The following is a 25,278-nucleotide window of genomic DNA, read 5'->3' on the forward strand; positions in this document are numbered from 1 at the left end:
CGGTTTGTATTCGTAACCCATCTCAACTCATCTCACTACTATTCATTATTATTCATCAATTTTAACTCATAAATCTCATTACTATTCACAACTCATCCCACTTCTATTCACAACTCATCCCAACTCATTTCAACTTATTTTCGAATCCAAACGACACCTTAGTGTATTGATGTATTTTTTTATTTTTTATAAATATTTAAATATATTAAAAAAATCTAAATAGAAAAATGAAAAAAAAAAGTTGCAAAATGCAACTATCGGTCAAGTAGGCAGTAGAGTAGCCTGACTCAATAAACAATTTAACTTTTTCAAATCTCAAAATAATAATAATATTAAAAAATAATAATCTAATGATATTTTATTTAATTTTTAATTTTTATCTAAAATTATCTTATCTCATCTCACTATCTAAACGGGATATATTGATGACAGAAGGATAAACATAATAAAATCATATGTTAATTAAGTGAAAGTATGTTGTGTAAGATTTTTACGGAGAATTTCTCTTACGAAATATGTAGTTTTTCTATTAATAAGGCCAAATTGTAGAACACCCCATGATGTGTAAGGCTTCTACGGCCATTCACAGTGGCGGAACTAGACATATTTTCGTGGGAGGCCAATTTTTCTAATATGTAATATTTTTGTAAAATAAAAAAATAAATCTTAAGTTTAATATTCATGGAATAATATTTTATAATAATATTTTAGAGATTTTGCTCTCAATAAAAACTAATTGGTGATTTTTTTCATAAGCTCATATTTCACTTTGAGTTCCATATATATTAAGAAACTTAACATTGTATAATCAAGAATTTTGGAGTCAATATTAATAAGTTTATTATTCTCATAAATTTAATTTTAATTTTAAGTTTTTTTAGAATTTACCCATCAAATTGAAAGAATTGTTGGGGCCAAAGAAATTAATTTTTAAGGGACCACACCGACATAGTAAATACATTATATATAGAAATTAAATAAGATTTTGGGCCATATAGGAGAAAATTAGAGAGAGACTTTTCTATCATGTATATAAACTGACAAGCGATTCTGCACATTAATATGCGCATTTATTTAATATGATTGGTCAGAAAGTAGATTTTATTGAAAACAATACTAATTTAAATTTAGAATATGAAGGTAACAACATTAGTACGTATATTAGTACGCAAACTTGTTTGTACATAACAAAACTAATATGTATATGAGTCGATCGCGACGTGTATGATATGCAATTTCAACGAATCATAATTCTCTGACAGTAATTTTACATACAATTATGAAGTGCATAACCGCTGCGTAATTGTTTTGAAAAAAAGTAGGGTCTACTATTAAAAAATTAATTTTTTAATATAAATTTCATGCTTTATTTATTTTTTTCAAAGCGATTACATGAAAATTACATAATTCATGGCTGTAAATATCTTTTATCATTCTATAATTAAGGGTGACGTCGTGTACTTTATATTGTAATTACTTAGTATCAGAGATGATTTGATATTATCTTGATTTATTTTTTGATAATAAGTAAGATATTTATTTTATCGCATAATCTTCATGTAATTTTTTTACAAATTGAGATGTATGTCTTGTATTTAGTAACAACTGAGAATAAATAAAAATGTGGTCTTCAAAAGTCTCTACCCCTAATTCTGTCTTCTCCGTCTTCTTTTCTATCACCCTGCAACAACGGAGTAATATGTATTTTTGGCAATCTAAAGAACTTAATTAATACATAATAAAAAGAGATTCTTTTATTATAAAGGAATTTCATAAATGTAATTTGATATGATAAATTAGATTATAAAATTATTTTTATTATAAAATAGATCTAACGTATTATATAAATTTATATTAATTTATAAATTTATTTTTATTATAAAAACAAGACCATTAAACGAAGCCAAGTCCAATCCAAGATTTGCTTGTGTATGCAACGGCCCACTAATACCTTCTGAACTTGATAGTCCACATATATGGTAAGTACTCTCAGCAAACTGAAACTTGGGCTTGGGCAAGTTTCTGTTTACCTCTTGTTTTTGTCCCTACTGATCTAGTCTAGATAATTTACTAAAAGGCAACAAATTCCGCTTACACAAAATTATCTCATTTCATATAATTATTATAATTTTTTAAACCTCCTATACAAAATATAATAAACAATTCAACTTTTTCAAATTTCAAAATAAAAATTATATTAAAAAAATTATGTTATAATAATATTTTATTCAATTTTTAACAAAACATATCATCTCATCTCATCTGAACTGCGTAACCAAACGAGACCTAAACCTTTTGTGTGTGAAAGGGTATTTGGTAGTTAATCATGAGAATTATAAATATATCATGCAATAATTAATAGATTTCCAGACGTTTCAAACTACATGAAAAGGTTATACATGAATAAGAGTTTGGTCTCTCGACTTAATTACATCATGCACGACATTTGAAATGCATGTCTCTTTAGAACCAACATTTTGGGAGTTAGATTAGGTTAATGATCGATTCAAGGCATGCATGCATGCATTAACACCTTCAATTCCCTGAAAGTTTAGATTTCCTGCACTACTTTAGATTTCCGAATCTTATCTATTGCTAGAGACTTCTAAATGTCATCCATTACCATATATAGTCCAAGTTGCTCAAAGTTCAAACTCAATAACTTTGAGGAACATAAGGTCCCATCCAGAAGACAAACTACACGAAATGTTCTATCATGCGTTAGATACTATATATGTCGACATTCGCTAGCTAGGTAGTACTGTATTGTGATAATTGGCTGCAAATTAAATGTCCTACACACATGGACATAACATGACATGTATATAACTTATTGTTATATATAATTTACTAGCTACTTGTTGAGGCGATCGGACGTAAATCATATATGATTAAAAGAGGCATTTGATCCGTTGATCAAAATTGATCAGTCTCTTTGTATTCCCCAATTTTTAACTAACTTAAGCATCAAAGGCATTTCTTGATGAATTCGTGATCCAACAAACTACACCTAATTGTTTATTTTGCACCAATAAGAGTGCAACAGATCATTGGCACACACTACAAAAAAACTGTTTATCTGTAGACAGTTATTTTCTGCAAATATGATTATTTTTTTGTCAAAATGAGTCTGTTTGCATTACAAATAGTTATTATCGTCATAAATAATCGGTCACAAATGCTCTTTTTTCTTGTTGTGACAATAAAAATATTCCAACCCCCCTGCCCCCTTTTTTTTAATTTCTTTCAATTGGTTGATCAATTGGCCATCCTGAGGTGATTAATTAGTTCTAATCAGTTTTGTTCTCTATGGTCTGAACCTTAGTACGAGATCTATGGTTAATTAATCTCAATTAACCAACTTAAAGTTTTCATCATTTTTCAGACAATAGTAGTTTCAACAAACCACGTTAATGTACGTACATCCTATATGAGGGTATAGAATTAAGACCATCCACAGCAAATTATGATGAACAATTATGGATTTAGGAACTAGTAACGAGAGGAAAAGGGCTTTTTCTTTATGGTGGCATAATTGCGGCGAGCATCGAGTAAAATAATCAAAGGAGTGCATGTAAAAGAGAGAAAAGTCATGTGATGTTGCCATATTACTATGTTGGGCGGTGCATCACTTTCACCTTGTTAAGAGAGACTTTAGTATATTTGGGTGGTTATTTCTACTTTGCTTGTCCAATCAAGCTAGGCATGCTTCAAAATGATGAAAATTCCAATGGAACTTCTCCACCATGTTACCATCACTACATTATTTTTTTTTTCTTTTTTTTTTTTATGCTTATATAATCACTTTTTTTCTTCTTTTTAAATAAGGATGATCAACATAGTGATTAAATGAGAATCACAAATAGAATATCTTGTGGGGTAGGATGGACATGATGTTGGGAAAGCATCGACTAGTAATATGAATGTTCATGTATGTAGCCCATTTAGCTAAGTTGTTTACAAATTACAATGAAATTGACATTTCTATCATGTATCGAGCTGATTGCCTTCCATATATAATATTAATATGATGATCTAGTAATCAGTCGCCTTTGATGATCAAGTTGTCCATTCCCACTCTTTGCTTTTGTGACTACCAATTAACATATTTGCTTTAGATCTTTAGTAGTCACTAAAACGATAAGAAAATCAACATGACTTTTGAACTACAATAATATTCAGTAAAAGCAACCTAGCTAAAGTTATCTTTGACCATGGTTTTTCCATCCGACACTAACCCGGTGGTAGCTATTTCCCTTTTGGCGGCTTCACTCATCTATCAGTATTCAATGACTTAATACTATGCCCATACAAAGTATCAAGACGTTTTAATCCAACATATAGGTCGCATCTTCTATTTGAACCCGTGATGTGATCTCTGCTCTGATACTAATTGTTAAAGACCCAACTATTGATCCAAAAGTCCTAGGAGTACTGTTAGATACTAATTTGGTTAAACATTTAACTTTCAGAATCGCTTACTTTTCTGATCAATTATATTGGATGAGGGTATAAGAAGGTACTCGATCGGGTGGCCGGGGTAGGAGCCGAGTAATGGAAAAAGGGCTGGTATATATGGAACTTGATATAGCTAGTTGGGGTATAATTTTTGTGTTTTCCTAATTACTTCCATCCATAGACAGAAGCCATGCATGCATAAAAGATGCTTTTGATGTTTGTAAACATAGGTTAGATCTCCCCTTCCACTTGTTGAACTTGATTTCAGATGATGATTTCCATGCGCATGACATGATTCCTCTAGTAATTAGATTCGGTTCGCAATAAATTAATCTCAATGAGACTCATGAGAGACAGACTGCTCCCATTTGAGAATCAATATAATGATAGACGGCCTGTGTGCAATCTTTTTAAGATGATCAATATTATGTATAAATGCAGCTAATTATAAATTTAATTAGCTTTTTTGCTAATTATTGAGAGAAGTAGTACTAATTAAACATACACTAGAAAAAAATGATCAATAATTTAAGTGGCTTAAACTAAAGGAATTAACAATACCAACGAAAAATGTAAAAGCTAAAATGGAGAAAGTACTAAAAGGAGATAAAAGAAAAGAATAAATTTCAAATTAAAGATAAAAAACTAATAATAAAAGATAAAAAAAAAATAAAGAAACACATCCGAAGGAGCCATGGCTAGCCACCAATTACGTGGCCATGGTTGCCAGCCTTGTGAGGATCACCACCTCTGGGTACTGGCCAAGGCCGTGGCTTCCGGGGAACATGAACCTCAATTGGGCCAGTACTGCTTGGGTAGCTTACTCATACATCACTAATACACCCCCTTTTGGACAGGATTTTTCTGAAGTGGTCCCAGTGTCGTCGCTAAAAATCATTTGCGACACTTTCTTTCTTGCGAGAAATAAGTAGCTACAAAAGAACATTTATTGTGACAAACCTTTGTCGCTACAATTAATCTTGACAGAAATGTTTAACTTTTTGTCTTTTACGGCGATGCTGCTCCGATGCAAAAAACTCTGGGACTTGAATCCCCTTTCATTTTCTCTACCCAGCATGATACTCTCTCTATTGAGCAACAATAATGCTACAGACAACCATCTGTAGCAACCGCTGAGTAACCGGCAGCTGACTTATTTAATTAAAAAAAAAAAAAAGAAATCGAATACTGAATGAAAAGGGAGGGAAAAGCAAGGTACTGTTTTTGCAGAACGAAAGCAGGGTATCTTCATCTAAGGCAGTCGATTTTGAGAGAAGAACTCTAGATCTCTTCATCTTCACGTGAATAGCTATAGAATCTCCTCCAGCAACTGAAAAGTTTTACATTTGAGAAAAAAAATCAGCAAAAACGCAAAACTATGGAAAAGCTCTGAGGCAGTCGATTTTTGGGTCTAGAAGAACCGTAGATCTCCTCATCTTCGTGTGAGCAGCTATGAGATCTCCTCCATCTCTGTTCTTTGCCTTCGTGTCTCCGTCGCTAGCTTCAGGTAAGACATCCCGCGTCGTCTGCTTGCTGTGTTCGTGTCTTCATGTTCGTATGTGGTGCTTTTGTTGGCATTTTGGTGGCTAGAAACATCTATAAGTATTTTTAGTTGTTAAAAAGGAAGTCTCCAAAGCCACATGGTTCGTCTAGAAGTCGACCAAAAAGTATAGGAAGTAGGAAAAAAAATGCACTGGTTATGTCCATTAATTTTGCCACAGGGTTCGCATTTTATAGATGTTAGTATTTCATTTTTAAAGCAACCGTTGTTTTTTAGCATGTATAACCACGAAATTAGTAATGCTACAGACGTTGTTTTTGTGAGCTTCTTCCCACAGGGTTGCCATTTTGTTTTCCTTGGCTTTTAAGAGCAAGGAGGTTGGCATTTTATTTTCCTTGGCTTTTAAGAGCAAGAAAACATCATATTAATTAGAAAAAAGGCAATCTTGATCTGATTTTGGGGTTTAGAGACTGGGTTGTTCAAATAAAACCATTTCATAGTTAAATTTTTAATAAATTCTCAAATGATAGAGTCCATTCTTCAATTGTTTTAAAAAAAATCTATTTCTTTTGCTAATAAATTTAATTCATTGCACAGGATTAAAGGCACATTTCCATGTTTAACTACATGAATACATCATATTAAGTAGAAAAAAGACAATTTGTGAGCTGATTTTGGGGTTTAGAGACTAGGTTGTTCAAACAAAATCATTTTATAGTTACCTTTGTAATAAATTTTCAAATGATAGAGTCCATTCTTCAATTGTTTAAAAAAAAAAAATCTATTTCTTTTGCTATTACATTTAATTCATTGCACAGGCGAATTGTTAATGTAATTATTTTGTTAATTTGTTTGGATCATTTACTTACACTCATGCCTCTAACCTTTGTTTTCCCAAGGATGATCACAATTAATCTAGTGATTTTCTTGTTGTTGTTGCAAGAGGTATAATTTCCTTGGGATTGTTAGCATGTAAAAAGGAAAAAACCACTCAGCTGAGCTAACACCATCTACCTCAATTCCTCCAAGCATGGTATGTGATATTATTTTAAAGAAATATAGGAATGTGTTGAGTTGATGTTTATTGGTTGATTACATCATTCCCCCATGGTTGCTACTTATCATTATTATTTTTTATGTCAGGACATCCTAACAACGACTCAAAACCTTTCAAATTACATGCACGTTTGGCATGGACCAGTGCCTGCGTGGTCACTGACCTTTATGCCATATTCAGATGGCAATCAATATACAATCAACATTCAGGTGGTGATGCAACTTTGTTAGTATTTTTTTTTATTAAATATGCTTTTTCATAATTATATTAATTGCTTTAATTTTTGTGATTTATGTAGAATACTGGTTACAAATTTCAGTATGGGATGAGACCTTTCATTCCTCTCATCACTACAAGCTCTGCAACGAGCTCAAGAGTTTGTACAGAGGATCCACCCAATTGTAAGGAAACTGAATCACCATATACATCCTCTAGACTTGATGAGGAGAGTATAGAGGATACACCAGAATCACGGGATACGGATGATGGTAGTGCTGGGACACCTGAGTGTGTCCAAATGGATGGTGGTGATAAAATTGAAGAGCCAAAATCGGGGATGGAATTTAATTCTTTTGAAGAGTTATTGAGCTATTATAAGCAATATGGTAAGAAATGCGGGTTTGAGGTGATGACCAAAAGGAGTGAAAAGGCCGAGGATGGGTCTATTAGATATGTCACCCTTGCTTGTGCCCGCGGTGGGAAGGCCCGGAATAGAACGTTGAATGTCGCTAAACCACGTTCGACAGGAAAGACAGAATGTAAGGCAAAAATTAATGCCTTAAAAGTTGAGAGAAAGGTGCGGTTGACAACATGTCATAATATCTATAATCATGGCTTCAGTTCACAGAAATCTCGCTTCTTTCGTTGCAATAGAGAAGTTAGCGAGATAGTAAAAAGAGTTATAGATACAAATGACTTGGCTGGTATTAAAATGAATAAGAGCTTTGGCAGTCTTGTTGTTGGTGTAGGCGGATTCGAGAACCTCCCGTTTCTCGAAAAAGATTGTCGTAATTATATAGACAATGCAAGACATTTGCGATTTGGAAAAGGTGGTGCTGGAGCGCTTCGAGAGTACTTTTTAAAGATGCAATACAAAAATCTCGAGTTCTTTGTACTGATGGACTTAGATGATGAAGGGAGGTTGAAAAATATCTTCTGGGCAAACCCTCGTAGTAGGCAGCATATCAATATTTCGGTGATGTGGACACATTCGACACCACGTATTTGACGAATAGATATGGCATGCCCTTCGCACCATTTGTTGGTGTAAATCACCACGGCCAGTCAATTTTGCTGGGAGCAGGATTGATATCCAGTGAGGATACGAAGACATTTGTGTGGTTATTCCAAACATGGTTGAAATGTATGGACGGTATAGTTCCGAGAGCCATAATCACAGATCAGGACAGAGCGATGAAAAATGTGATTGCCATTGTATTTCCACAAAGCCGACATCGATTTTGTTTGTGGCATATACTGAATAAAGTCCCTGAAAAGCTTGGCTCCCATAGTTTGTACAAAAGTGGTATAAAAACTGCTTTGATGAAATATGTGTATGACACCCAATCTGTTGAGGAGTTTGAAAATTGTTGGGAGCAGCTAATCACCACATACAACTTGCATAAAAATGCCTGGTTAAAAAGTTTATATGATGAGCTTGAGCATTGGGTACCAGCATTCTTGAGGGACATATTTTGGACTGGAATGAGTACTACGCAGCGGAGCGAGAGCATGAATGCATTTTTTGACGGTTATGTTCATGCCAAGACAAATTTGAAAGAATTTGTCGACCAGTTTGACAACGCTCTGAAAAAGAAAATTGAGAATGAAACTACCGCGGACTTCCACTCATTTAGTGTCTCAATTTCCTATATATCTCGATCCCCAATTGAGAAGAGGTTTCAAGATCTGTACATGAATGCTAAATTCAGGGAAATTCAACAACAAATTACCGATATTATTGATATGGATCCAAAGTTATTTAAGCATGATGAAAAAATAAAGACATATCATGTAGAGGATGAAGTTCGTGTGGAAGAGTTCACAAAATCGGTTACTCACTATGTGGACTTTAGTGAGGAAGATACAACTGCAAAGTGTTCATGTGAGTTATTTCAGATGAGGGGATATTGTGTAGGCACATTTTGACAGTATTCAAATGTAATGGGATTAAGTCTGTGCCAGATACATACATTTTAGATCGATAGAGGAAAGACATCAAAAGGAGGTATACATTAATCCATAGCAGTTATGACGGAGGGGATCAACGGGCAGATGCTAATAGATATTCAAGTCTGTTAAATATCTGTTATGAGATAATTACTCATGCTGCGGGCTCAACTCGGCATACTAAGGATGCAACTACAAAATTGTATGCAATGATTGAGTTATATCGTGCCAACCAAGAACCCCCATCGATAACCCTAACTGGTGCGAATATTGGGAGTATGACTGCTGATACAACTACAGCTAGTAGTTCAAAGCAAGTACTAAGTCCGAACGTTGTGAGAGGAAAAGGTAGACTCCCATCTCTAAGGAAAGCATCGAGGATGGAGAAAGACATGCGAAAAGTTAAAGCAAAAACGAAGAGAGCACCAGTGAAGGGGAAACACAAACAGGTGTATGTTGTAAATATTTTAGATTTTATTTACCATTTAATGCAAATATGCTCAAACTATGCTAAAGGATATTTGTGACTTGTTAATTAGCGAGATGGAGGAGATACAACAGTCATGGACACTTGCAGGCGGTTATTTGGTGCTCCGGAGATGGATACTCCCAATGTTGAACAAGTCCAGGCCCGACAAACGGTGATTGGTAGTCAAGAAAGTGTAAGCGGGTCTCTTGTGTTGATGATCTATTTTAATAGTATTATCCATATCACAACGCAATAACAGTTGGTATTTACTATTTACAGATGCAATTTGGGTTAGATGGATCTTAACCGTGTGAATTTGGGTTGAGTGAATCACAACCCATGCAATGATTTGATACATTGAGTATGTTATTAATAATTACAAATGCAATTTGGTTGTTATTTGTAGTTGTCATTTTGGGAACTGAGATGATCTATGTTATATGTTTTGCAGGGCAGAGTAGACTTGTTGGTAGGACATTTTGTTGGAATTTGACTTTAGAGTTGTTGATTTTTTAATAGTTTTCAGTGTAGTGTTAGCCAAATACACCTTAAGAAGTTTTCTTTTTGTTGGCAAGTTTGATCATGTAATTTACTAAATTTATGCCGAGTTATATCATGTAATGATTTTTTTGAAACTATATTATGTGTAATACAGTTGAGTTAATGGCATTTTGTGTCATCATTTTTATGTACAAATACAAACTTCTTATCAATGCTCAATATCGTTATACGACTGTTTTACAAACTGCTCATTACAAACTGCTTCTCAAACTGCTCATTACAAACTGCTCTTCAATGTGGAAATTACAAACTGCATATGAAAAACTGCTTCTCAAACTGCTTGTCAAACTTTTATGTACAAATACAAACTGAATCACAAACTGCTCACAACAAACTGCTTCTCAACATACATCATCCATAACAAACTGCTTATCATTACATGCACTTCTCAAAATATCATTCATAACAAACTGCTATACAAACTGGGTGTAACAAATTACTTTACAAACTTCTCAACACAAATTGCATTTGAAACTGTTTTTCAATATCTGCTCATAAGCACTTGCATTACATCACTGCTTTACAAACTGCTCATAACAAACTACATTACAAACTGGTACTCAACAAACATTATCTATTACAAGCTGCTCAAACTTAACAGTTAGACAATCTGCTCAAACTGTTCATAATAGTTTCACAATCTGTTTCATAACAATTTCACAATCTGTTTCACAATCCATACATAACAGTCCAATACAAACTGTACATAACAGTTTCACAATCTGTTTCACAATCCATACATAATAGTCAAATACAAACTACTCATAACAGTTTCACAATCTGCTCATCAACCAATAGGGTCCATACAAATACAAAACTATTTTACAAACTGCTCAACATTTTCATTACAAACTGCTTATCATTACAAACTGCTCAAACTGAAACCTAACCATATTGTTTACAAACTGAATTTGTGACATAATAGCAGTTTTACAATCTGCTCAATATCCATACATCAACTACATCAACTACATAGTCCAATACAAAACCAAAACCCGAATACAATTTCTGGAACTACCAACACCATCTAGGAATTTACTTAGACACTACCAAGCAACAACCAAAATGCCCAAAGCAACGCAAAAGTCCAATACAACCAAAGTAGTCTGCGTGAATGCTTTATTTCAGCTTCTTGTTCCCGAAGCACCAACTCCTTCTTCATAACCTCAATCTCCCTCTTATGGACATTGTCGAGTTTCTTCTCGACCTCTTTCTCCTTCATTAGAAATTCATTGGTGCTTTCTCGCTGCTGGAGCTCATTCTCTTCTTCATTAATATCTACCCACTTGAAAAACCTACAGTATGGTAATCCCTGAAGATTAAGAAGATATTTAACAAATGTTAGATGTTTTAATATTAATCATTACATAAAAAATGTTAGATGTTTTAATATTAATGATTACATGAATAAGTTTTATGTACAAATTATATAGTTACCTTAGTGTTGTACTTTAGACACCCTAAGAAGGGTCGTCCTGGATTCTTTGCAGTACGAGCCAGTCTTAGTGTGGCTGGCTCCTCACAAAAACAAAATGGTATGCCCAAAGTACATTTACCAAATGAAGATGAAGATATTGATGATGACATCCCAATATGGTAGTAATTTTAAGAGTACAGAAAATTCAACTGTCGGGAGGAATTAGTTGAATTATTCAGATACACACTTCCCAATAACAATAGCTAGCAGTTTTAACATTTTAATGTGAAAGTAAGCATCCCAATAATAATAACAGTAGCTAGCAGTTTAACATTTAGTGATGTTCTGTAAAAAGAATGCTCTGACAATTGAAAGGGCCCATGTTGATATGTAGTTTTAGCTTTGCTTATTTGACTCTTACTTTATTTATACATGTTATACAAAAATGCCCATTTGTTTACAGTCATTTGATCCTCAAAATTACATTAATAATAATAATAATAACAATAATAATAAACTGCTATGATGTATAATAATAATAATTTATTAAATATGTCCTATAGCATCTCAAGGAGTTTCTATATTCATTGATTGTAAAATTTTCACAATCTGTTTCATAACAGTTTCACAATCCATACATTACTTCCCTACTTGAGAATTATAGGATTGATCCCAAACAAATAAGAGTAAATACACAAGAGTAATAGAAACAGTTTAATATGGCAGTGAGACTGTTATAGACAAGAGTAAAACATCCCACTAACATTTTACAGAAACAGCTTAATAAAATAAAATTTGCTAAAACACCCTGCTAAGCTAGCAGTTTTATGCATTCCATAGAGATTCTACTACTCTCATACATGTCGAATTTAACAACGATACTGTTAAATTTAATAATTACATGCTATTAAGAGGTTTCAAATAATTACATACTGTTTACATGCTACTACTCTCATACATGTCGAATTACATGCTAACATGTCAAATTACATACTACATGCTACTACTGTCGAATTACATACTAACATGTCAAATTACATACTACATGCAACTACTCTCATACATGTCGAATTACATGTCAAATAATAATTACCCTGCTAACAGTTTAGTTACATGCTACTACTCTTATACGTGTCGAATAATTACATACTATTTAACAACGATACTGTTAAACATCCCACTAAAACACCCTGCTAACAACATTATTGTTTATAAATTGTTAACTTAACAACGATGATATGGTATGTGATTTGAATAATTACATGACTAAATAGTTAATGCAACAATTATACATCATAGGCAATGTATTACATGACTAAATGTACAATGTATTAAAAAGAATTAGATACTTCCAAACATTTAGAAAGTAAAACCAAAGCACAAAAAAAGGAGAAAACTAACAACATTTTGCAGTGAGGATACTTTGAAACTCAGCCCGATCGATGATTACAAAAATTAAAATTTTTTTGGGGTTAGGGTTAAGGTTAGGGTTAGGGTTTCGGGGCTTGATAACCAAAAAAAATTAAGGTTAGGATTAGGGTTTCGAGGTTTGATAACCAAACAAACAAATTTAGGGTTAGGGTTAGAGTTTCGGGGTTTCGTGGGAAGGGGAATTCAGATTTGGGTTTCTAGGAAGGGGATTTCAGATTTGGGTTTTTGGGAATGAGGGTTCATGGAGAATACGAAGAGAAGACAGAGAAAACGAAGGGGATGTGGCTCTGTGGCTTTATGGCTCTGTGTCTTCGTGGAGAAGATTTCATAGAAGACGAAGACAGTGACTTCGCAAACCCTTGGTTCGTGGGTACGAGGGTTCTTGGGTTAGTGGAGACCACAAAGACTGACTACGGGAGAAGACGAAGACTGCAAAACACAGTGACTTTGCAAAACTATTAGTTCGTGGGGTTCGTGGGTTCGAAGAAGACCACAAAGAATGACTGAGGAGAAGGCGAAGACTTCTTATGTGGCTGTTTCGTGGGGAGGCCAGCTCGTGGAGGACGATGGGGCTTCGTGGAAGACGATGGGGCTTCGCGGAGATGAGGAGGAAGAAAAAGACAGAGTGAAGGAGTTTTCGTGGGGATGGGCGAAATGGGAAAGGAGGCGAAGCGACCCCTTCTGTCTTCGAGGGTAACGGTGCTAAACGAGGATGTTCAGCTCTGTGAAGTTTAAAATCCCTTCCGTCTGTGGCAAAATTATGTAACGACGCCGTTCCATCAATTGCCACGTCGGACACGATGCCGCGACAGTTCCTCTATGCGGTTGTGAGTAGCATTTTTGATTGAGTAATTAGTCATGTTTTTCCACTCCTACCCACGTCATGGACATACGCTGCCACGCCGTTGCCACCTCGATTAGCTGATGAGCTTCGTCTCTCTCTTCTGCAAATCTCTCTCTCTCTCTCTCTCTCTCTCTCTCCCTGTCAGTTTTTTTTTTTTAGATTAAGTTTTTTTTTTCTAATATAGTTATAACTTATTTTTATGTTTATTAGTTCCATTTAAGGATAGATTACACAAATCGTATTCAATCTACCAAGAGATTGTAATTACCCATTTTCCTCTTTAAAGACAAATTACAACTAAAACTCTTAAGAAAAAAAAAGGCTGACTACTAAACTATAAAGAAAAAAAAAGTTTTAACAATTATTTTGAAGTTGTATATATATATATATATATATATATATATATATATAAACAATCCCAATTGTAAAACATGTATACTAATTAAGTGGTTTCTTCATCCAAATTATGCTAATATTCAATAATTAAAAATGTGGATGCACGCCGTTAAGTCCATTATAAATAATTCCATCCAATTATAACTACATGACTTACCACAAAATATTACAGCCTGCAGCTCAAGCTATAAGTCGTTCACTCACTACAGAATACACACGAGGGAGAGGCTGAGATACCAAAAGATTCTACAACATTCTTTCCTCTCTCTTTCTGTTTTGCTATTTTGTCTTTATTAATGAGCTGTATAGTTAGTTATTTCATTTTTTACAATTTAGGTAGAGGTAGCAGACTATATTTAATTTCCCTCAAAATGTACAGATTCATTGATTCAATTGATCAATACACGGAGAACAAAAGTTTTCTTCCCATTTCCTTCATGGCTTGAATCCCATTCTCTCTACTTTCTTTTCCTTTTGTGTTATGGTATCAGAGCAGAAGGTTGCTTCTGCTAAACTTTTGCTGTTGATTCTCTTTTCTTTCATCTAGCCATGGAAGAACTAAACTAGATCTCTCCTTATCTCAATTTCACAAACCCAAACAACCCTTATCGAGTTGAGAATGGTGATAATACAACTCTTGATCTTGTAACTGATCTCCTCACCATCGATAACTATGCTACCTGGTCTCAGGCAATGTGTCGAGCACTTAGAGCGAAGAACAAGTTGGTGTTTATTAATGGAAGCATTTCAAAACCTGCTAATGAAGATTATCCTCTATTTAATGCATGGGAGAGATATAACGATATGTTAGTATCCTGGATACAAAACTCCATCAGCATGGATATCAGATCTAGTGTAGCTTTTATGGATGATGCATAGTTGGTATGGACAAAACTCAAAGACCATTTCACACAGTAAAATGGCCAAAATGGCCCTCGTATCTTTCAACTCAAGAGAAATTTGGCTAGTCTTCGTCAGGAAGGAGACTTTATGAGTTCTTATTTTGGTAATCTTAAAACTATTTGGGATGAAATAGTAATCTATGACCATATTCCTACCTGCACCTATGGTCAGTTGAACATTTTGAATGATAGATACCAAAGAGACCGTGTCATACAATTTATTATGGGTTTGAATGACTAGTATTCTAACGCTAAGGACCAAATCATGCTTATTGAGCCATTCTCTACTGTCAACAAAGTTTTTTCTCTAATACAGCAACAAGAACAACACCATTAGCTCACTATTTTTCCCCATCTCCTGACACTATGACACTAGCTACCAAAACTTTCCATCCATCTTTAAAAAAAATACTAAAACCTCCACTGCTCAGAAAAGGGACAGACCTTATTGCAAACATTGTCGTGTTCAAGGACACTTTCTAGAAAATTGTTTTAAAGTGGATAATGCTCAAGCCCATGTGTGCACTCATTATAACATGACAGACATATTGTTGAAAAATGTTACAAACTTCATAGATATTCCTCGGGATACAAATTGTACAAGGACAATGGAGCATGCCCTTTTGCAAATCAAACCAGTTTGTCCACAAATTCTTCTCAATAGGAGGTGTATGAGGACAAGCTCAGTTTCACCAAGGAGCAATATCAGCAACTCTTGAGTCTGCTCCAGCATAAGGATTTTTCCAACTCTTTTCCCTCTCTAAACCAGGCACAAACTCTTTTTAAAAGAAATCCCACAACACCAAAAGCTTCCAAAATCTCTGGTATAAACCCCATTTGCTGCAGTTCTTTTGCTTTCAATTCCTTTAATTCGAATAGTATTCCTTGGATCACATAATCTGTAGTCCCTCATTTTTCACTTATGTTGCTGTAGAAGTATCATATACTGCCAAATTGCCTAATGACACTTGTATGCCAGCCACTCACTCGGTCATTGTTAAACTTACTGACAATATTACTCTTACCATTGTTTTGTATCTTTTTTTTCTTTTAATCTTGTTTCAGTCAAAAGACTTACTGAAAACCTAACTTGTTACTTGATTTTTCTGTCTAATGCATGTTTTATACAAGACCTTTCCACTTGGATCACGATTGGAATGAGTGAAGTGAAGTGCAACATGTATTAACTCTTGCCTACTGTTATTTCTCCCACTGCCTTGGCTGATATTTTGTCTCACTTGTCACCTTGTATTTCTTTTTCTATTTCTACGTCTTTTAAGAATAGTGCTGATGTTAGTAACCTTTAGCATTGTCGCCTAGGCCACATTACTGATCTAGACTTAGTTTAATAAAAAAATCCTGCAGTAAAGGATAACTACATTTTTAATAAAGATATTCCTTGTTACATTTGTCCTCTTACTAAGCAACACAAGCTTCCCTTTCCTATTAGTTCTCATAAACCCTCTGTTATTTTTTAGTTGATTCACTGTGATATCTGGGGACCTTGCTCTATTGCTTCTTATGATGGTTCAAGATATTTTTTAACCATAATTTATGACTTCTCTAGGATCACTTGGGTTTATCTACTCCAAACAAATTCAGAAACAAGAAAGTGCATTAAATCTTTTTGTAACATGGTGGAAACTCAATTTGACACCAAAGTCAAAATTCTTCGTAGTGATAATGGGATTGAATTTAAAATGTCTGATTTCTTTAATCAAAAGGGTATTATCCATCAAATGTCTTGTGTTAAGACACCTCCACAAAATGGTATCGTTGAGAGAAAATATTAGCATTTTTTAAATGTGGTCTGTGCCTTATTTTTTCAATCTTGTCTACCACTCTTGAGCCTGAGATCACCCCATCTCTTATTCCTCCTAACTCATCTAATGATAATAGCCCATCGCCTTCACCTCAACTACCTCTCCGTAGGTCATCTAGGACTAGAAAAACCCTTAATTACTTGCAAGATTTCCACTGTCAGCAGGCTGCCATCACTTCAAGTTCTCAAGAACTAGTTCAAGTATCTCCCTCTCACACTAATTGCTCTTTTCTTTTGCAGAATTATCTTTCTTATTATTTCTTCTCACCCACTTTACAAGCTTTTTCCATTAATTTTGAACTAATCTCATATTCTCAAGCTGATAAAAATCTTGGTTGGTGTAAGGCCATGGATGCTAAGTTGTTAGCCTTGGAGGAAAATGAAACTTGGATTCTTACTGACCTACCTCCTGAGAAGGAAGCTGTAGGCTATAAGTATGTTTACAAAGTTAAGAGAATTCAGATGGGAGTATAGAAAGGTTGAAAGCAAAGACTAGTTGCAAAGGGGTATTCCTAACAGGAGAGAGTTGATTATCATGAGACATTCTCACTAGTAGCCAAGATGGTTACTGTGAGATGTCTCCTTTTCATTGCTACTATCCGAGGTTGACATCTCCATCAATTTGATGTAAATAATTCCTTTCTCTATGGTGACTTAGAAGAGGATATATACATGCACAAGCCACCAAGCTACACAAAAGGAAGGCCTCAACAGGTTTGCAAACTTCTCAAAAGCTTAAATAGTTTGAAATAGGCCTCACGACAGTGGTATGCCAAACTTACTTCATGCCTTCTAGATTTTGGTTTCACTCATTCAAAAGCTGATTACAGTATTTTTACCATGACTAGTGGCACTTGTGTCACAACTTTACTTGTTTATGTTGATGAAATTTTAGTTGCTAGTAACTCAATGGATTTTATAACTGCCATTAGAGATTGTTTGCATGACAAGTTTAAAATCAAAGATCTCGGGACTTTGAGATACTTTGTTAGGATTGAGGTGGCTCGATCAACAAAATGAATTCATATCTGCTAACGTAAATATGTACCAACGTAAATATGTACTAGATATTCTTACTGATTCTGGTGTTTTAGGGTCAAAACCTGCCAAGATTCCCATGGAACAAAATTTAAAGTTTAGCAAGGATGATGGTATGCCTTTCACTGATCCCTCTATGTATCGAAGACTCATTGGCAGGTTATTATACTTGATCATCACTCGCCCAGGACATTAGCTATCCAATTCAAACTCTTAGTCAGTTTATGGATAAGCCTACCATAGTTCATTTAGTTGTTGCTCATAAAGTCTTAAAATATATCAGGGCTGCACCTAGTCAAGGCCTATTGTTATCTACTTCCTCCGAATCACAACTGATTGCATATTGTGATTTTGATTGGGCATCCTGCCCTGACACCCACAAGTCAGTTACTGGATATTGTGTATTTTTTTGTCACTCTTTAATTTCTTAGAAGTCTAAAAAGTAGACTATTGTGTCTCGTTCCTTAGCTGAAGTTGAATATAGAGCAATGGCTACCACATCTTCTGAACTTACCTAGATTTGATTCATTCTTGCTGATCTACATGTGTCACATCCTCAAGCAGCCACACTCTACTATGATAACCAAGCTGCTCTCCATATTGCAGCAAACCCTGTCTTCCACGAGCGCACCAAACACATTGAATTAGACTGCCATGTCATTAGAGATAAAATCCTTGAAGGCTCCATTTCCATAGCTCATGTTCCTACCCACCTCCAATGAGCTGATCTGCTTGCTAAAGCTCTGTCATCATCACTTCTTTAGTCTCATTTGCTCAAGATGGGGGAATTATCAATCTCCATTCTCCATGCATCTTTGGGAGGGGGGGGGGGGGGGTGAGTATTACAGCCTGCAGCTCAAGCTATAATTAGTCGTTCACTCACTATTGTATATACATGAGAGAAAGGTTGAAATACTAGAAGATTCTGCAACATTGTTTCTCTTCTCTTTCTATTTTGCTATTTTGTCTTTATTAATGAGTTGTAAGTTAGTTATTTAAGTTTTTACACTTAAGGTAGAGGTAGCAGGCTATATTTAATTTCCCTCAAAATGTACAGATTCATTGATTCAATTCAATACACGGAGAACAAAAGTTTTCTTCCCATTTCCTTCATGGCTTGAATCCCATTCTCTCTGCTTTCTTTTCTTTTTGTGTTACAAAAGCCAAACAATGATGAATGGTCCACTTTGATATATGGGCATTAGTATCCCAGGTCATGCAAGTAATACTACTATTGCTGTGAAAAGCTTTTCCTATAGGGACCAGTTTGAAATAAACCCCAAGCCGGAACGATACGTGATCGATCATGATGTGAAGATGATTCATGCATGCATATATATATCATGAGCATGCATATATATCATGAGGGTTATGGCCGATATCAGTTTGATCAGCTTCAATATTGGTTGGTACTGAATAAATATTGATCTTTGTTATGGATAATAACTCCAGCATGCAGTACTGTTCTTGCTTTTGAGAGATCTTACTCTATCAAAAATTCAGATCATTAGAAATTAATGTTTATTATATATGGACAATACGACCAAACCAAAGGTAATTACTAACTCATGGCTGTCCCTATAATAAAACATTTCTTTCACCTCAATTTATATTATATGAATAATTTTCTGCACGTATCATCATTGAAATTAATGTAACAAGTCCATGTTTTTTTAAATATCATTTGAAATTATATATCAAAGTGTATTATGCAAGCTGGAACATGCAGTACTGGAAATTTAATTTCTAAATCAGACTATATATATATATATATAATATTAAGAAAGATATAATTCTCACATATTCAAATAGCACATTATAAGTCCCTGGCTCAAATTTAATTTGAAGGAAAACTCTATATGTCGGTTCATTAAAGAAAGATATATAAATGATATTTAAAATCTTAAGGTGCAATTTGTGCAAGTCTCGGTAACTTTTTTTTAAAAGGTAGTTAAATTGGAGACCCACACATGAATAAAATTATTTTTTTAATGTTACTGGACTTTACTTTTTTCAAAGAGAGTGTACAAAACTTGTATACTGTAAGACTGTATCTAACATTACTCTTAAAAAATTCACATAGTCCCAAACTCCCAGTCCTAGCTCGCTCAATTTTTTTTTTTTTTTTTTTACTTTTTTTAATTTCATCCGAGGTTCACTAGTTAAAGGGTTTTTCAATGCTAGCTAGGCAGGTATCGTCCTTTTTGAAAAATTAGGTTCACTTAAAATCATGCCAATGCTAGCTAGGGTTATAACTTTTTCAAAGGGTTGTATAATGTGCCAATAAACATACCCTAGCATATAGAAATTAGTGAACCCGGACAGATGAATCTTCATTAAAGCATTGGCTAGCTAGCACCAAACTTTCACCACCACTGCATATAATGAAACCCTCCTCCGATCCCAGCTTTCCCCCCTCATGAGTACCCCCTCCTTATTGACCAGTCAGCTGGTCCTCACAAAAATAATCAGCCAAGAGAAAAGTGAAAAGCTGCTAGCTTCTTAATTAATTCGACCGATTCGATCGGCATCTTGGTAGACGTACGTACGTGCGTATAATATATTATCCATGTGCAGATCACTATTATTAATGCATTATATATATATATATATAGGTACTAATTACTGCGGGGATATATTATTGATCATATATAAGCGCCGAATTAGCTAGATCAGCTACAACATGATCATGACATGAGCAACACTTACGTACCAAAACCATATAAAAAAGTTGTTTGTACATACATACATATATATATATATATATATATATAGGCTTAGCTCATTGAGGTCATGACCGTTAATATTCCATACATGATAACGTGAATGAAAATTAAGTACTAATAATTGACAATAATATTAATATATGAGTAATTCTATATATATACAATCGTAAAATATATAAACGTCGCGTAATTATTTTAAAAAAGAATGAGATCTACTATTAAAAATTTAATTTTTTTTATATAAATCTCATATTTTATTATTTTTTTTAAAATGATTACACGATAATTAAATAATTCACGATTATAAATATATTTTCTCTTAATATATATTATGTTTTTTCTTCATAGTTGAATGTTTACATGATGAGTAACCGGCCCTTGGGGTGCCTACTAGTAATCCCAGCTAGAGCAAGCTAAATAAACCTAACGTCTCGATCGAAGCATGCATTTATATTCTTGAGGTTATGGGATTGAGGGAACTTATAATTATTCAATTTCCCTCGAATAATATCATGAGTATATATGTGCAATACTCCAAAATTAATCAGAGTACTGCAGCTTTGTGCCAAACGATTACAAAATATGAATGTCATTTCCATTTAACGCATCTAGCTAGTTTCAGAAGCACAGGCGTACGAATAAACTGTTACCCAGCTGTGTTGGGAAGCTAGCTTGCTAGCTAGGATCGTTTAGTCCTCTTACAGGCGACATTAAAGAGAGTACAGAAACCTTTAATCATGTAGATGGTACTTGACTCGATCTCCTTGGTCATAATATCACTATTCGTTGCCCCATCCGCGCCCAACAATATTAATGTTTTAAACATTTAGGCGCCATATAGTACTTCATGTCAATGGTCCTACTCGAATTCATCTTTGAAGTCAAGGCCATTTGGTCCTTATAAACAACTTATATTCATAATTAAAGAGTACACAAACCTTTAAATATATATCCCTAAGACATGATATATGTCCTGTTCTAATATTACATCCATCTTTTGGGGTTATTTAAATATTTAGGGTCAATTAAGGTCATTAACTTTTTCTTACACAGATCAAAAGAAAAAAAAATATTAAAATGGTGATCATTCGTTTTGGTAGTTAGCCGGGTCTTTCTACGTTGAAAAATGATAGTTGTAATTGTGATAGTGTAAACATCGTGTAATCATTCTGAAAAAAATAAATAAATAAAGAACCTATATAAAAAGAAATTAATTTTTTAATAGTGAATTTCACTTTTTAAAAAAAAAAATCATATAGAACTTGCATACTCTATAATTATATGAAGCATTACTTCTATATATATATATTATATAATTATTTTAGTAAGTATTCATGGATCTTTATATTTATATATAATAATAAGAAATAAAGCTTTTATCATTTTATTGATTTAGGCTATGGACCATTGATTCAAGTAGGCACAAAAATAGAGAATAGTGGTCCGCTAGCTCTCGCGCATACAATTTTTTTTTTTTTTTTTTTTTTTGGGGCTCCATATTATTCATCAAAAGCTGTTGAAGTATTTGCGTGGTATAGAGACGACGACCGCGAACTCATACAGGCCAACCAGCCAGCCAACCATGCATTAGACTCGCACGCACTCAGATCAGAACTAATATGATATCAGAACGTACAGTGACGACGCTACAGGAAAAAGAGGGAAAAATAATGGTACAAATCAAGTACTACTTCAACAGTTTGACAATGGCTTCTTCACATGCATTGGATTATTCACCTTTGATATGATATTGATCATCTGATTAATTATAGCTAGGCGGCCTTTTTCATAACCTAGCTACGTTCATCACTATTTCAACCAAAAGTTCATTAAATCTCATCGATCGTGTTATATTTAATATATATATAATATATATTATTTGATGATTTGAAAATTTGGAGTTCAAATTAAATTCCTTTTGAAGGATTTTTCATTCAAATAGCAGAGCCATCATAAATACAAGTTTTTAGAGAGAAAAAAAAATAGTTTCGTCAATGAAACAATTGAACTCAGAAATTAATTAAATTGTAAGTTTCATGTATAAAGATATATTAAGTAGAGGTGTAATCGGTCTGGTCCAGTCTGATTTTAGACAAAATCTAGGACCGAACCGGTATATACCAGTTTTGTATTTTTCAAAATCGATTACGTCCCGGTTATCCTCCTAAACTGGTACCTCCAGTTTTATAGGTTTTCGGTCCGATCCGATCTCCTTTTTTTAAAATGTAAAAAACATATAATAAACTGTTACTTCTTATGATAAAATGTTATTAATAATTTAATATATATATATATGTTTAAAGCATATGATCAATTATTTTATACATAATTATCTTATATATAATTATATTAATAACATATGATCAAACAAATTATAAATGTTCATATTTAAGATTAAAATTTTATGTTATAATTTATAAAGTATAATATGAAATTATTTCATATATGATATATAGTTATATATATTATATATAAAAATTTAATATATAATTATATATTATATATAAAACTTATATATATAAATATTTTGTATAATATATAAAATTAATTTATATATATATATATATATTTTTCAACCAGTCCGGTTTTCATAATATAGGAAAAGGTTCCGGATCAACCGGTCTAGTTCGGTCCAGTCTGGACCGGTTTTCTGGTTTCTCGTTTTAAATTTACATCCCTAGTATTAAATTGAAAAAAGTTGTGGATCCCAGGTGTAAGAAGTTTTTGAGTTAAGATGAGTTTACAGTACAAGAAAAATGGACTTTTGTGACCTATTTATTACAACCAAAAGATTATTCGCAACCAAATTTAGTTGTAAATAGTTATTTTGTTAGAATTAACTGGTCACAAAAGTCTATTTTTCTTGTAGTGTTAGTAATATAAGGTTGCGTTTAGATGTTGAAATGAGTTGAGTTGGGTTGAGTTGAGATGATAAAATATTGTTAGAATATTATTTTTTAATATTATTATTATTTTAGGATTTAAAAAAGTTAAATTGTTTATTATATTTTGTGTTGAAATTTAAAAAAGTTATAATGATGAGTTGAGATGAGTTGAGAGATATTTAGTAATCAAACGTACTCGAGTTAGATATTTAGATGCCAGTCCCAATTTAAAATTAAATTGAATTTAATTTTAACAACCAAACCGACCTTAATGTGCAAACAAAATGTGAGAAAATATTACTATCAGTACCGAACGAGCTTGAACTATTACGTCTGAGGTGACGAGGTCTGATTTTAAATGGTCCTACCTACCTCAAAAGTTTTCATGACAAGACCAGGAATAATATTGATGAGTACTTCAAAACTACAGTACTACATCTCATGTGCTCCCAATTTTCACACTTCCCAGATCAGGACAAGGCCGCAAGGCCAGGGTAATTGGGATCTCATGATGATCATATTCATCATCCAGCAGAAGAATCGGCCGGACACCGAAACATCATACTGCTGATCTGTTGTGGAACTAATCGAAGGAATACGTAGGAAGCAACCAAATGATCTTTTTCAACATATTTGTGAGCTAACACAACATCGATCAGATGATGGATGCCTAGCTGTTCCCATCAACCCTACATTTATGACCTTTAATTGAAAGTGACTTAATTTTCTTCGTCTTTAACGACAATGTTACACACATATCTCCCCCAAACTCTTTCACCCTCCACTCGAAAATATCCTCTTCAGTGAATGACCTAGCTAGTTAGGAGGAATGCATGCAGCTTCCAAGGCCTGCAGCCCTAGCTAGTTAGCTGTCATGATCAGGGTTTTGCCAAAAATAGAATAACAACATGATCAAACGCGCGCTACTGAAGTAATTAGCAAAATAATTGTGTGATGTGTTTTCAATATTAATGCATGTCTGCCAGTGCCACCCATGCAAGAAGGGATCGGAGTTAGTTAACGTTGGGATTTGCGGCTTCTCGATCGGGGTTGCCCTAATTCCTATATATATATCTACGTCTACATATACGTCGACGGCCATGGCTCTGAGCACCTAAACAGACCCATTTGTTGGCAGTTCTATTTTGATATATCTATCTATCAACTGAAAAAAGAGAGTCAAACTAATAATGGGTAAACGCGTTTTGTGGCTTCTGATCTTTCTTTCTACTGGAAAGGTGTTGATCACTCGATCGGTGGTCATAAAAGTTCTTACAAAAGGTGGAAGTCAACTATGGAAACAAACACAGGGCTCGAGAATGACAGCCACAAGATACAACAATTATTGGGACTCGCACACCTACCTCATTCATCACTTCAATCTCCATCTGGGAAAACCAAAAAAACAAAACACAAAGCAAAGAAATATTAGCCCTTTTTTAATCACTGGAGCTCGGTTTAAGTGCGTCGCAACTGAGAACTTTCACCTCTGCAGAGGTACAGAGGCTTCCAATCAGTTTTGATCATTTTCTTCGTTCATCCTAAATAGGAATTATACATACCGACACATGCAATTATTTTATAATTATTTTAATCAAATAT

General features: G+C 33.9%; 3 protein-coding genes across 3 annotated transcripts; 2 read left to right on the forward strand and 1 right to left on the reverse strand.

The window, feature by feature from the left end:
- Positions 1-5,177: 5,177 nt before the first annotated feature.
- On the forward strand, positions 5,178-8,244 carry LOC121262120 (protein FAR-RED IMPAIRED RESPONSE 1-like). Its single transcript, XM_041164535.1, has 3 exons — positions 5,178-5,273; positions 7,103-7,225; positions 7,315-8,244. Exons 1-3 carry the CDS (start codon positions 5,178-5,180, stop codon positions 8,242-8,244), a joined length of 1,149 nt encoding a protein of 382 aa, XP_041020469.1.
- Positions 8,245-8,258: 14 nt separating this feature from the next.
- LOC121262121 (protein FAR1-RELATED SEQUENCE 5-like) lies at positions 8,259-9,164 on the forward strand. The gene has a single exon (XM_041164536.1). The coding sequence runs from the start codon at positions 8,259-8,261 to the stop codon at positions 9,162-9,164; it is 906 nt and encodes a 301-aa protein (XP_041020470.1).
- A 2,090-nt stretch (positions 9,165-11,254) lies between these two features.
- Positions 11,255-11,802, reverse strand: LOC121262122. The gene is made up of 2 exons (XM_041164537.1): positions 11,653-11,802; positions 11,255-11,527 (listed from the first exon to the last, which is right to left on the reverse strand). Exons 1-2 carry the CDS (start codon positions 11,800-11,802, stop codon positions 11,255-11,257), a joined length of 423 nt encoding a protein of 140 aa, XP_041020471.1.
- Positions 11,803-25,278: the final 13,476 nt, after the last annotated feature.

Source organism: Juglans microcarpa x Juglans regia, chromosome 4S (assembly GCF_004785595.1).
Source record: "Juglans microcarpa x Juglans regia isolate MS1-56 chromosome 4S, Jm3101_v1.0, whole genome shotgun sequence".
Taxonomy (NCBI): domain Eukaryota; kingdom Viridiplantae; phylum Streptophyta; class Magnoliopsida; order Fagales; family Juglandaceae; genus Juglans; species Juglans microcarpa x Juglans regia.

Excerpts from the sequence above, each read along its gene's own strand:
- LOC121262120 (XM_041164535.1), top strand. The coding sequence starts at position 5,178 with ATGGTTGCCAGCCTTGTGAGGATCACCACCTCTGGGTACTGGCCAAGG. Across the intron at positions 5,274-7,102 it reads ATTGGGCCAGTACTGCTTGG|GACATCCTAACAACGACTCA; the intron begins GTAGCTTACTCA and ends TTTTTATGTCAG. Across the intron at positions 7,226-7,314 it reads AATATACAATCAACATTCAG|AATACTGGTTACAAATTTCA; the intron begins GTGGTGATGCAA and ends TGATTTATGTAG.
- LOC121262121 (XM_041164536.1), top strand. The coding sequence starts at position 8,259 with ATGCCCTTCGCACCATTTGTTGGTGTAAATCACCACGGCCAGTCAATT.
- LOC121262122 (XM_041164537.1), bottom strand. The coding sequence starts at position 11,802 with ATGTCATCATCAATATCTTCATCTTCATTTGGTAAATGTACTTTGGGC. Across the intron at positions 11,528-11,652 it reads GTCTAAAGTACAACACTAAG|GGATTACCATACTGTAGGTT; the intron begins GTAACTATATAA and ends CTTAATCTTCAG.